This window comes from Ovis canadensis, chromosome 13 (genome assembly GCF_042477335.2).
Source record: "Ovis canadensis isolate MfBH-ARS-UI-01 breed Bighorn chromosome 13, ARS-UI_OviCan_v2, whole genome shotgun sequence".
Classification (NCBI taxonomy): domain Eukaryota; kingdom Metazoa; phylum Chordata; class Mammalia; order Artiodactyla; family Bovidae; genus Ovis; species Ovis canadensis.
In genome coordinates this window covers 44,838,936-44,853,317 of record NC_091257.1, presented here as the reverse complement: position 1 = coordinate 44,853,317, position 14,382 = coordinate 44,838,936, and the positions used below count along the sequence as shown (strand labels likewise).

General features: G+C 39.4%; 1 protein-coding gene across 2 annotated transcripts in view; it reads left to right on the top strand.

Annotated features, from left to right (window-relative positions):
* The window catches only part of ITGA8 (integrin subunit alpha 8), a 201,004-nt gene that overhangs the window by 111,917 nt on the left and 74,705 nt on the right, over positions 1-14,382 (top strand). For both annotated transcript variants that reach the window (XM_069547566.1, XM_069547567.1), the window contains exons 20-21: positions 3,028-3,175; positions 10,681-10,773. In XM_069547566.1, the coding sequence (XP_069403667.1) occupies positions 3,028-3,175; positions 10,681-10,773 (241 nt within the window). The remainder of the gene's footprint in view (positions 1-3,027; positions 3,176-10,680; positions 10,774-14,382) is intronic.

The window sequence follows — 14,382 nt, the reverse complement described above, 5'->3', positions numbered from 1 at the left end:
TGGTCAAAACAAAAGTAATTTTGATTTACTGGAAAAAGATGTTAATGTCACTTAATGAAGTAAAGCTGAAAATGTCACAAATCAAATAGGAATCAAAGGGCAGTGTCCTGGGACTTCCCTGGTGGTCTAGTGGTAAAGAGTCCACCTGGCAATGCAGGGAATGTGTTGTTAGTCACTCAGTCATGTCCACCTCTGTGACCCTATGGGCTGTAGCCTGCCAAGCTCCTCTGTCCATGGAATTCTCCAGGCAAGAATACTGGAGTGGGTAGACATTTCCTTGTCCAGGGGATCTTCCCGACCCAGGGATTGAACCTGGGTCTCCTGCATTACAGGCAGAGTCTTTACCATCTGAGCCACCAGGGAAGCCCTCCCTACATTGGCAGGTCAAAACAAAAGCAATTTTGATTTACTGGGAAAAAGATGTTAATGTCACTTAATGAAGTAAAGCTGAAGATGTCACAAAATCAAATAAGAATCAAAGGGCAGTGTCCTGGAACTTCCCTGGTGGTCCAGTAGTAAAGAATCCACCTTGCAGTGCAGGGAACATGGGTTCAATCCCTGGTGGGGAAACGAAGATCCCATATGCTGTGGAGCAACTAAACCCGGGCACCACAATGAGAACTGTGGCAGTGAAAAATCCTGCTCTCTACCACTCAATCCAATACAGCCAAGTAAATAGTAAATAAATGCATTTTTTAAAAAATGGCCATATGCTGTTAATAGGATTCATTATAGTTTTCAAGATGTTACCTTTGGGGGCAACTGAGGAAAGGGCACATGGGATCGCAGTGTTATTTCTTATAAGTGCATGTGAATCAATAATTGTCTTAAAATAAAAAGGTTTTTTTTATGTCACACACATAAAAGTATGTTTTGAAATAATGAAGTGGAATTGTTTCAATTCTGAATAAACCTTTACTATCAAAAATTCTAGCGTTTTCCCCAGTTGGTTCATATAACTCATTATTTAAGACTTCTTAAAGTATTTAGTTAAAACTTTATGGCTTCCCTGGTGGCTCAGTGATAAACAATCCTCCTGGCAATGCAGGAGATGTGGGTTAGATCCCTGGGTCAGAAAGAGCCCCTGGAGAAGGAAATGGAAACCCACTCTAGTATTCTTGCCTGGGAAATCCCACAAACAGAGGAACCAGGTGGGCCACAGTCCACAGGATCACAAAGAGTTTGATATGACTTAGGAACTAAATAGCAAAGAAATAGAAACTACATTTTCACTTACAAGCATTCAGGGGGTACATAGACACATTCAAGGGGCACATAACAGATAATGTGATTATTTCTTGCAGTAAAAATATCTTAATTTATTAAATTTAAATAAATTTTATTTAATTTATTGATTTATTAAAAATATCTTAATTTATTAAATTTAAACTAAATGTTATACTTTCTAATAATTAAAAAGGAATGGCAATTAGAATACACAAGGTAGTACTTTCCGAATTCTGGCATTATAATACTATACCCTTTGTAAAGTCTTGTTTAATTTTCACCTTATTTAGCCATGCCCAGGGTATGTATGCAAACTAGCTTGTCACAGATATCAACTTGTCATCAGATGGAATCTTATCTTTTTTTGTTACAATACCATGAAAAATCTCTATATCAAAAAGTTTAAATAAAACATTCATATCCAAGAAATGTACTATTGGAATAGTCTAAAGAATAAATTACAAGCTATTTCATTAAAAAAAAAAAAAAAGAATCAAAGGACTTCTCTGTGGCTTGTGATGGAGATACAGCAGTCCAGCACTGGTTCTGACTGTACTGTATTAAGGAAATAAATAGGTCTAAGGGGTAAAATATCCTATGGCAGAAAAAGCATAGGAAGAAACATTTGCCTCTGTCTTGTGGACAAAGGATTCAGACAAGCCGGTTCCATCCACATCTTTACTGAACCCATTTCTGCAGCACCCTGTGACTTAGAGGCATCTTTAAGACAGTCAAAACAAAAAACAGTTTTGATTTGCTGGAGGAAAAAAATGTTAATGGCACTTGATGAAGTAAAGCTGAAGATGTCACAAAATCCAATAGGAATCAAAGAGCACCCAGTAAAAATGTGCTCCTCCCCACCTCCTTCAACCCAGACCCACCCCAGGAACTATCTCACTGCCAGTGTGGAATCTCTTTGGTAACCGCTCATGGGGACCTTTTCCAAATTTCATAATTTAGTGAGTGTCCAAACCAATATCTTTGATTAAGGGTCAAAAGTAGGCTTTTCCAAATGCTGGTTCGATTAGAAGTTTGGAGAGAATTAAATTTCTTCAAAATACCCCCCAATCTTCCAGTAGTTGTTTGAGATCTTCTTTTGTCTGCCTCTTTCTTGCCTTAGGTTCCCCTTTGTGTTGCCCACGCCTCCTCCTCGTACTTTCTAAATCACCTCTCTCCTTCTCTTCCTGCTGTCTGTCTTCCTCCTATGGGAGGTTTTCATGGATGGGCCGAAGCTCCCTCCTTCTGACTTGTGAGCTGAGTTTTAAAATGTTCAGTTTTTGCTGGTAGACTGTTAAGTATGTGGGTAGCTGAAAATTGATCACAATGGGGGGGATTTATACCACTGGAATTAGCAAATGCTGTAGGTCGTAGTTTTGTTTTTTTTTTTTTTTTTTGAGAACTGGTTGTTTATTTATTTATTATACAGGTTTTAAAGGTTACTTTCCACTTATAGTTATTACAAACTACAGGCTATATACCCTACATGGTACAATACAATCCTTGAGCCTAACTTAACAGCCAGTAGCGTGTGCCTCCCACTCCCTGGCCTCAATATTGCCCCTCCCCCCTCCACCAGTAACCACTAGTTTGGAGAACTGGTGGTTAAACATTTACCCTGGGGTGTTTTCGTACCCTTCCCATCCAGACAGTTTTAATTCTTCTGATCACCCCCTCATGACAATGAATCTTATTTTTTTCTCAGTCTTGCATGTTCTCATCTTCCTCTAAGTCCTTAAATAAAATATCCATGCATCCAGAGATATATCATATCTAATGATTCTTTTTAAACTTCATTTTTAGAGATAAGCATCAGGTCATCATTGGAGATGAAAACCACCTTATGCTCATAATCAGTGCGAGAAATGAAGGGGAAGGTGCCTACGAAGCTGAGCTCTTTGTGATCATTCCGGAAGAGGCCGATTATGTTGGGATTGAACGCAGCAATAAGGTAATGCCAGGAGGTGATCTGAAGGAGGAAAGAGCTAGGTGTATTCTGAAATCAAATCCATGTTAAGTCATCTTAGCTCAGAGTTTCTTCATTAATAAAAGGAAACAAGATGGCACCCCATTTTGTTAAGCACAATAGCAATGGCCCAGGAAAGGTGATGGTCTTAAGTAAGTATTCATATCTTTCTTGGCCCCAGTGCAAAGATAAAGTGACCAAAGATTGGGCACTGAAATGAGGAAGACCACTGTCTCAAAGAAGCAGCCCATCAATGTGATGCATCACCATCACATTGATGACCCCCAAGCTGACTCCCACCAACCCCAGCTGTTTTCTGGCCTTGACTTTGAGCTCCTTTATGCTTCAAGCAGGTCCCAGGAGGTCTGGTTTTCATTACTGCTTTTGGAGGAAGGTCCTGCCAATCCCAGCTGGGCACTGAAAAGAGCCTAGACAGGCACTGGAAACGAAATACATTCATTTTTTTCCTTTCTTGTTAGTCTACCTTTTCAGGACCAGGACCAAGAAAAAGCCGAGCTTTAGTCATTTAGTCATTAGCCAATCCTGAAGTGCCTCTGTTTGTTAAACTGACCCTGATGCTCTTTATAGCTTTCCTTTCCTTATCAGAATATGAATCTTCCCATGCAGAATATCTTTGGGTTCTGATAGAAAATCATTATAAATACACCAAAGGATAACAGAGAGAGTCCCTTGGTTTCAGAGATATACAGACTCACATTTAAGAGCAGAGGCCAAGTTTCACACTTGCATAGTCTTGCCTGCAGTTTTCATGGAAGTCTGCACAATGAGTATTATTTAAATTCTTGCTGATGGGTATGGTTCTTTTAACTGATGTTTATTAAAATTCTGCTACTTTCCAAAAACTGCACCATCTTGGAAATATGCACATTCTAATGATTATATCATCTAATGAAATATAATTCCTTTAAAGAAATGCTAACAACTGTTGTGATGTGGATATTTGAAAGACATTTACAAATGTGAGGAATACAGAATTCTCTATGCACACCTCTAGTCTCATGATTAATGTTTTGGTTAAATTATCTTTTCAGTAAATAAACCCAGAAGAACAATAATCAAGTATATTTGACAGTCCTAAAGTCATCACAAATTTCTGTTGTTTCCAGGGAACATATCATCTAGGAACACTTACAAGCAAATAATACATAAACAAACAAACAATGAAGCTCAAGTATGTTATTTTAAAAGCTGTTCCAGGGCTCTTCTTCTGGTTTTATTTCAATGCCCTTTCTGTCACTCCACTCCTGACTTAGTTACACAAAGCATCTATTCAAAATATTCTTCTTTTAGCAAAACATCCAGTTTACTATCCACTTTGTTGCATGGAAAACATAGGAAACATTTATCATTTCTATCTTTAGGGCTTTAGACATTACAACAGACATTATCCATAATCTCCAATGAGTCCTTAACTGTTTTCCTCCATCAATTTCCCTTGGGCAGAATTTGAATTTGACATGACTAAGCCACATTCTAATTCCTTCTTTGTTTTTAAGCAGTTTGAGGTTTGTGTCCCTTTTTCTTTATACTCAGTTCAAGTTTAAGGCTTTTTTAAAGCAATTTTCTCTCAAGAGGAAAAATATGAGGGATTATCTGATTGTTGGTTTTGTTGTTCTTTGATTAAAATCATTTTTTTATTTGAGCATAATTGCTTTACAATGTTGTGTTAGTTTCTTCTATACAACAAAGTGAATCAGCTATATGTGTATATATATCCCCTTCCTCTTGGACCTCCCTCCCACCACCCCATCCCACCCCTCTGCGTCTTCATAGAATACTGAACTGAGCTCTGTGTGCTATACAGCAGATTCCCAATAGCTACCTATTTTACACATGGTAGAGTATATATATCAATCCTAATTAAAAAGACTAAAAATAGGGATAAAAAACTAAAAAGTTAAAAATGGAGCTACCATACGACCCAGCAGTCCCACCACTGGGCATAAATCCTGAGAAAACCGTAATTACAAAAGACACGGCATCCTGGTGTTCATTGCGGCACTGTTTACAATAGCCAGGACCTGGAAGCAACCTCGATGTCCGTGACAGAGGAATGGATAAAGGTGTGGTACATATATACAGTGGAAAGCATACATCTTTTCAAAAATGTAGATGTTGGTCATCTCTTGCCCTAAAGACCTGAATGGAGTCAGACTTTATGCTTTTTTACAGTGACCTTTCTTCTAAATGTTTCCAGAAATAAAAGCCTATGTGCGTTATCTTTTTATTATCGTGGTAAAATATATGTCACATAAAATTTACCATTTTAACCCTTTTGAAGTGTACAGTTCAGTGACATGAAGTATAATGCCATTGCTGTATCACTACTGACCAGCTCCAGAACATTTTCATCATCCCAAACAGAAACTCTGTACCCAGGAAACCTGGGCTCCCTCTTACCCCCTTCCCCGGCCTCTGGGACCCAGCATTCCACATTCTGCCTCTATGAACCTGTCTATTCAAGAGACCCCATATACACTCCATTCTTCTGTCGCCACCCACTTCACACTCAGTGTGTCCAGAACTGGATTTCATGGGCACATTATTCAGTTCATCACAGGTATGTAGTTGAATATAGCCATCAGGTTTTAACCTACCTCAATTTCCCCCTGGCTCCAATAATAAAATGTTTCTAAATCATCCCAATACTCTGGTCCCTAAACCTATGATCTTTTTCTTTAACAGCTTCACTGAGGTTCAATGTGTATCCTGTAAAATCTACCCATTGTAATTACATAAGTTCAATACACACACAATTCAGTTATTTTAGTAGATTTATAGAGGGATGCAACTATCACAGCAATACAGATTTAGAACATTTCCATCACCTCAAAAAGTTGCCATGTGCTTATTTGCAGTCCCTCACCACCCCTAAATCCAGCCAAGGCAGCCACTGATTTACTCCCATCTGTGTAAATGTGCATTTTCTGTACACTTCATATTAATGGGGCCATACCATAAACAGTCATTTGCGTCTAGCTTTCACTTAGTGCAATGTTTTTGAGGTTCATCTATGTCCTAGTATGTATTAGTCATCAGTAGTTATTCCTGTATATTGCTGAGGAATATTCCATCGTTAGAACAAATCTTGTTTATCCACACACACACACACATACAAAAAGAACTGGACTTCATCTTTCCACACTCCTCTCCATAGCCTGTCTCAGGGAACTCCACTAGTCTCCACTCAGTTTCTAAAACTTAAATCCTCTCTCCATCTCACTGCCTTTCTCCAGACGGACTCAGTCTTCTCCTGAGATGACTACAACAGTCTCCTAAGTCATCTCCCCATCTCCCAGCCTCTTCCCTACACAGGAAGCCGCCTTTCTAAAATGCGAATCAAAGCATATATGTGGAATCTAGAAAAATGGTACAGATGAAGCTATTTGCAGGGCAGGAATAGAGGCACAGACGTGGAGACTGGACTTGTGGACACAGGAGGAAAGGCGAGTGTGGGACAAATTGGGAGAGCGGCACTGATACACATACACTGCCATGTGTAAGACAGATAGCTGGTGGGAGCTCAGCTCGGTGCTCTGTGGTGACCCAGAGGGTGGGCCGGAGGGGTAGGGGAGGGAGGTCCGTTAGGGAGGGGTGTATGTGTACATACAGCTAATTCGCATGGTGTACAGGAGAAGCTAACACAACGTTGTAAAGCAACTAGACTCCAATTAAAAAATACACACACACACACAAAACCCTTCCTAGCTCCCCACTGCTTGTAGGATAAAGAGCAAATCCCTAAGATGACTTATGAGGCCCTTAATTACACCCCTGCTGATCTCCTCTTGGGCTTCTCAGGTGGCTCAGTGGTAAAGAACCTGCCTGCCAATGCAGAAGACACAGGAGATGCGGGTTTGATCCCTGGGTCAGGAAGATCCCTGGAGGAGGTAAAGGCAACCCACTCCGGTATTCTTGCCTGTAAAATCCCATGGACAGAAGAGCCTGGAGAGCTACAGTCCATGGGGTTGCAAAGAGTCGGATACAGCTGAGTGGCTGAGCACACATGCACACTCAGCTCCTCAGCCGCATCACAGGTGTTTGGGTCCTTCCTTTACCCACGCCCTAATCCTAGAGGGATGGAATTCCTTTCCAGTTTCTGTATTACCCATGAACCCTCCCACCCTCCCACCACAGAGGGCTCACATGTCCTGCCCCCTCAGTAACTCCACTCTCTGTCCCCTTTTTCCAGCTTACTTCTTACTACTCACCCGTCAGGCCTCAGTCTAATAGTGATGGAGCAATTGCTGTGAGCTGTGCTCTGCTCTGAGCTCTTGCAAGTATTCAACTTACTTAATCCTCCTAGCAGCCTGATAGAGACACAGCAAGGCTATCATAGATAAGAAGAAACAGAAACATGCCCGAAGTCACGCAGCTATTATGTAGCAGAACCAAGATTTACACCTGAGCTGTCAGGTCAGGCCCGTCCTCTTAACCTCTGAGCTGCCCTGTCTCTGCACCACCACCCCCCGCCCCCCAGGAATTTAGATGTCTCTTCCTCCAGGGTGTCCTCTTTGACTGCTTCTTTTTCTTTTTTTTAAATATCTTTTTATTTTGCATTGGAGTATAGCTGATTAGCAAACAATACTGTGATAGTTTCAGGTGAACATGAAGGGACCCAGCCATACATATACATGTATCTGAAAGTGAAAGTGAAAGTCACTCAGTCATGTCTGTCTCTTTGCGACCCCCATGGACTATACAGTCCATGGAGTTCTCCAGGCTACAATACTGGAGTGGGTAGCCTTTCCCTTCTCCAGGGGATCTTCCCAATCCAGGGATTGAACCCAGGTCTCCTGCATTGCAGGTGGATTCTTTACCAGCTGAGCCACCAGGGAAGCCCATGTACGTATTTTCCCCCAAACTCCCTTCCCATCCAGGTCGCCACACGACATTGAGCAGAGTTCTGTGTGCTATACAGTAGGTCCTTGGTGGTTATCCATTTTAAACGTAGCAGTGTGTACATGTCTATCCCAATCCCCCCCAACTATCTTTCCCCCCTTCTTTCCTCCAGCAACCATAAGCGTGTTCTCCAAGTCTGTGAGTCTCTCTCTGTCTTGTAAGTTCCGGTGGCTCATTTCTACATGTGTGTGCTCCTCCGTCACTGTGAATTTCTCTATCATGAAACTTAACAAACTATGTCTCCATTGCTTGCTATGATTGCTTGTGATTCTTTATTATAATTCTTTCTGTAATAGGAAGTTTAAGGAGGACAAGGTTTTGTTTTGTTGTTGTTGTTTTTTAATCAGTGCCTGGTTAGTGGCAGGTACACAGTAAATATTTTCCGTGAATGAATAATGATCTAAGAGCTATAAATGGATGAGAACAAGACAGTCTCAGGAACAGTGAGGAAAATAGTCTAGAAATATCTAGAAAAACAATCATTGTTTCTCCCACTCAGAGAGAGGAAATAAAGGTTAAAAAAAGAAAAAGGGTGGGACTCTGGGGAGGAAGAAAGATCTTTGATTGATGTGAAAAAGCTATTTCTAGACAGTTGGGGGAAAATGTACATATAACTTTCAACCTTCAGATAAGATAAAAATACTTACTATAGAAACCAAATCCTTGAATTATGTTCAAGGGACGCATGGGTATTTTGGAAAGCTTTTGCTGGGTTCTTTTTTTTTCCCTCCTGTTTTCAGGATTGAGTAATTCCAACAACAACAACAAAAAAATCTCTTACAATTAGGGTTAGTTTTGGATCCTTCAGAACTTAAATAGATGCAAAAGCTAAATTTGAGAAGCAAAAATATAACCAACTTTTAAAAAATACGTTTCTTACTTAGGATATTAACATGTCGCTCAGGTTATTTGGAAAGAGCAGATATTAAATGCTTCCTCTGGACATCAGAAATTTTGCTTCTTTCTCATGAATTGGACCAGACCTTTCAATGGCTGGTGGCAGGAAAAGGGTTTTATACTTAAGTATGTGCTTGTCCATGGGGCTTTCCTGGCACACAGCGGTAAATAATCCATCTGCCAATGTAGGAGACACAAGTTCGATCCCTTGTTGGGAAGATCCCCTGAAAAAGTAAATGACAACCCACTCCATTATGCTTGTCTGTAGAATCCCATGGACAGAGGATCCTGGCAGGCCATAGTCCATAGGGTCACAGAGTCGGAACCTTAGCAACTGAACAACAACAACATGTGTTTGTCTATTTTATTTCAGGCTCCTCGTAGGAGAGATTATGAGCTACTTGTGCTCTGTATCTCCAGATACCATCTACTGCTTTGTGCTGGACATTGTTCTAGCCTCTGGGAATAGAACAGATACAAAACCCCCTGCCCTCTTAATTTTCTTAAAGTGTATGATTTACCCACGGAAATCTTGACTTAGATGTCTGAGATTTGTTTGCCTTTTCTTTGTTTTGATTCTTGGTTTTTCTCAATGAAGTGGGAAGAAGGGAAAGGGGATGGTTTCTGAAACTTCTACTTGAAAATTCACATGACTTTCTTAAATGAAATTTCAGTAGGGCTGACAGATGGATAAGAGGTCCTCATATTTGGATCCCTTTTCCACGGTCCTCTCATGTGGGCCTTTGTCAAAGTCCTCATTTTGCAAGCTTATCTTTGGCAGTGAGGCTGACAGGTAATATATCAGTGGCACTTAACAAGTTACAGTGAAAGAATGGATGAACATGTCTAGCTGCTCAAAGCCAGAGCAGGGCCATAGAGACATTAGGTTTTGAAAGATGGAAAGCAGCTCTGGGTGTAGATCCAGCTGTGGACTTCCAGACAAATGGGAGTAGCCTGAAGACACAGGAAGAGCTGTGAGTAGAGGATAGGAGTCCAGTGATAAACCTCCTTTACTTTCCCCTCCATTGAGTGTAACCTTCAGACCTTCTCCAGCACATAATTCTAAGCATCTCTTTGAACTTGACTTTATATATATTCTAATCAGAATAGGATGTGGGGCACAAAAGAAGATGAAAAGCAGGGGGTAAACATAAATGTGCTCTCTTGTCATCTTAAGTATTTATAAGACTGAACTAAGATTGGGTGTGTAATCTCAACATGGAACCAATGTAGGGAGAAATGTGTGTTCAAAGCAATTCTCTTGCAAATGGTCATTGGGTCATATGATAACCTATATATCTTGCTGTCATTCATTTTTGCAAGAATTGGCTTAGTCGTGTTTAATTATCTGTAATATTCATGCCCCACATTAAACAGTAGTGCAAATCATTTCAAAAGTGTGCATATAAATATTCTGCACAGTGTTTTCTTCCTCTATGAAACACAAAAGATGTGTTTACCCATCCGGCACATTACTTCTTAAAATTAAACTTTGGTCTTTTCTCACACACTTCTCTTCCAAGTTGATGGTCACACACGAGTCTTTGGGCTCAGGCATTCACACAGGTGTTTGAAATCAAGAGAAGCTTCCCGGCTGCCCCATTACTTTTGTGACAGGATGTCGTTTATTCTGCCCCCTGACTCCGCACTGGTGTTCCTCCTTGTTGCAGGCATTGCGCCCACTGAGTTGTGAGTACAAGATGGACAATGTCACCCGAATGGTGGTGTGTGACCTTGGGAACCCTATGGTGGCTGGAACAAATGTAAGAAAAAACCAGATGCCCTTAACTGATTTCTGTCTAATTGAATTGTAAAGAGAACTAGTGGAAAGCCACTCCCCTCCCCCACCACCAATTAGCACTCAGCAACTTAGCACCTGGCAACTAAAACCAATTTGTCAGGAAATTCCCAGGGTGGTGGGATTTTGCATCATAAGCGGTGCCAACTGGATAAACTGAGCTTAAATACACAAAATGATGAATGCTTTCACATGCCTTCTCTTTTGATGTCATTCTCACATAGCTTCAGTCTCAACAAATTTCTAAAGGCTATTTTTTTTTTTTTACTGCAGACTTTTTTTTAATATTCTTTCTTTGAATCTCACTACAGTTTTTTTCCTTTGAGTCCAAGAACTATGATTGAAAGGATTTAAGAAATAACAGAATTAATAATTTTAGCAATGATGATTAAACTTTTATTTTAGATATACCTCCCATGTGAATATATTCACAGTATTTTCACGTTAAAATATGACTATAATCCAGGTTTTAAAGCGACTTTACCAGGTCCATATTTTCCATGCACCTTACTTGATGAAGAATAATACAGAGAATTGTAGCAAAAATAAAGAAAGGGTTAACCAAGATCTGTAACAGGCTTATAAAAAAATAAGGAGTCCTTTTTCTTCCCTTTGTTTCCAGATTTAGGAACTTCCCATTCACAATTACTTGTGGGCAATAAATTCATTTTATGCCATTGTAGTTTAAGTATATACAGAGTAACTTCTTGTAATAAATATCATAGTGAAAGTCATTATTTTATGGAGTCATAAATCAAGGGAGAAAAAACTGAAATCTACAAATGCTACGTAATTAAGTGTTACAAGTTAAATGTATGTATTTCTGTGTTTTAAAATAGATGTTTATGAATCATTGATAATGAAATTACTTGTTTGGAAAAAAATTTTTCTGGAAATGTGTAAGTGTGTAGGTTTGTATTAAAAACAGCTTCCCAAAGTATCTTCCAAAGAGTGTTATTCCTTTGAGATGAGCCTTTTAAAGGGAGTCCTGTAGTCACTGCTAAGAATCATATCCTCTCTGGGACCTTCTGCTGCTGCTGCCGCTATTGCTTCAGTCGTGTCCGACTCTGTGCGACCCCAAAGACGGCAGCCCACCAGGCTCCCCCGTCCCTGGGATTCTCCAGGCAAGAAGACTGGAGTGGGTTGCCATTTCCTTCTCCAATGCATGAAAGTGAAAAGTGAAAGTGAAGTCACTCAGCCATGTCCGACTCTTAGCGACCCCATGGACTGCAGCCTACCAGGCTCCTCCCCCCATGGGATTTTCCAGGCAAGATTACTGGAGTGGGTTGCCATTGCCTTCTCTGCTGGGACCTTCAGGTGCCTGCATTTTAAAGTGCTGAGAAGTTCTGCAGTAAGGAAACCTTCTATCCCAGTGTTTCTCACATTTATTTGAGTGTTTGAAACTTTCTATCAAGTAATACTTATTCCCAGTTTATACTCTAGGATACTGTGCTAGAATAATATGTTTACTTTCTCACATTTTAAATTGATTATCCTTCCATTGATCTTGGGTATGTAAAAGATATGCCAAGCTGTAGTCTAATAAATTCACTTCTTGAGTCAAAAAAAGTAAATATTTAAATGAAAGATAAACATTTATAATAGGTTTTTATTAGCTAACATGTATTGATTGCCCTCTGTGTTATAAACCCTTCACTGGGTGGTTTGTGCATGTGTTATCTCATTTAATTTTTACAACAACTGGTGATCCTATGAGTCAGGTGTTTCTCTCATATTACAGATGAGGAAACGGAGACTTAGAGAAATCAAATGAATTACCCAAAGTTGCATGTAATGAGGAACAGAACCCAGATTCGAACCAGGTCTCAACAGAAAGCCTGCATTCTAGTGGGCCTACAAAAATTGGATAAAAATTAATGAATAACAGATGAGATATTTCAAGCAAGCCATGAAAGATAGAATGGGATGTCTAAGCTGAGATAGTGGAACAGCTTTCATTAGAATCCTTTTATCTAGAAGCTTATAAATCCTTTGGCTAGTTTTCAAGAAAAATCTAACTGCCCAATTTGATAGGAAAAGGTCTACCTAAGGTCAGAGAGAAATGAGTTGACATGGTATTAATGGTATTAGCTTCTATAAGTGACCGAGCACATTCCTTTTTTAGTATTAAAAGTATTAAATCCAGACCAGAGATCATATAAGTTCAGCAATAACTAAGGATAGTCTTAGAACAAAAACTGGACACCAGTGCTGTTCAAAGTGGAGGGTAAAAATGGCAGTGTGGTCTTAGCCACAAATGTGTTTTTGTGAAAAGACGTCAATCCATTTTACCAGCAAATAATCTTTAGAAGTCAAGGAAGTAAATTGTTTGTATTCGTTTATCTCTGAGGTCTATAGTAGGGGAAACCTAATAGCTTTCTTATCTCACCCTTGAATGCCCTTAAACACATCAAATTTTATTGCATTCTCTTTTGTTATAAAACACTTTGATTTATTTACTTCTTCATCTTATACTTCTGAAAGAATACTCGCAATGGGTTTTAATAAAATTCCAAGTGTAAAAGCAGTCCTAAATATTAAAAAGCATCACAAACCGCTAGGATTAATTATTCCAGTCCCAGGATTTTTTAGAAAATAGTTTTCAAGTGACTTTTTAACAGAACATTCAAGGTTGTATTTAGAAGTTTCACCTCTGATTTGTAAGCTGATCATTTTCATATATTAGCTTTAATAATATAAAAATATTTATATACCAATAAGATTTGTAAAAATTCTCAAAGCTTCTCAAGTAGAATAAAAAAAAAAAAAAATAGTAGCTCAACAAAGACTCTTTAGAATCAATGCCCAGAGATATGACTTTTGGTTCTAGTTAAGATGATATGTGTCTCTTATCAGTATGAAATTGTCACATTTTCATTGTATCTTCATCTTGTGTTGTATATATAATAAAAGACCAACATCAAACAGGCCTCACCACAATATAGTAAGCACCCACCACTGGAAGTGTGCAAACAAAAGCACACTTTTTCACCATTCTGTCAACTATTTTTAATTACACCCCTTCTATATGCCTTGTATTAAACTAGAGTCTGATAATATCAAGAAAAAATGTATAATCCCCACTTGATAAGAAACCTAAAATTTGAGGACTTCCCTGGTGGTCCAGTGGCTAAGATTCCATGCTCCCAATGCAGGGGACCCGGATTTGATCCCTGGTCAGGGAGCTAGATTCTATATGCCACAGCTAAGAGTCCACATGCCTCAACAAATGATCCCTCATGCCACAGTGAAGCAGTGCAGCCAAATAAATAATTTTTAAAAAGAAACTTAAAAATTTTCAGTACCATAGGTTGAGTCCTGGGAAAGTACCAAAGGAGACAAAGAATAAAGAGAATGTTTCTGCCTGACTTGGCCTGGAAGATTGGAGGATGTGCTGCAGGGTGATCTCGCATCCTGAACTTTGAAGCATTAGTAGGAGTTCTCCAAGTAGGAAGCACAGGCAAAGACTTTAAAAGTTTCTAAAGAAGAGGGAAGAATATGTGCAAAGTCCTAGAGGTCTGATAGAAAATTGCACATCTGGAATTTTAAAGGAATTCTTCCCGGTTGGGGGATA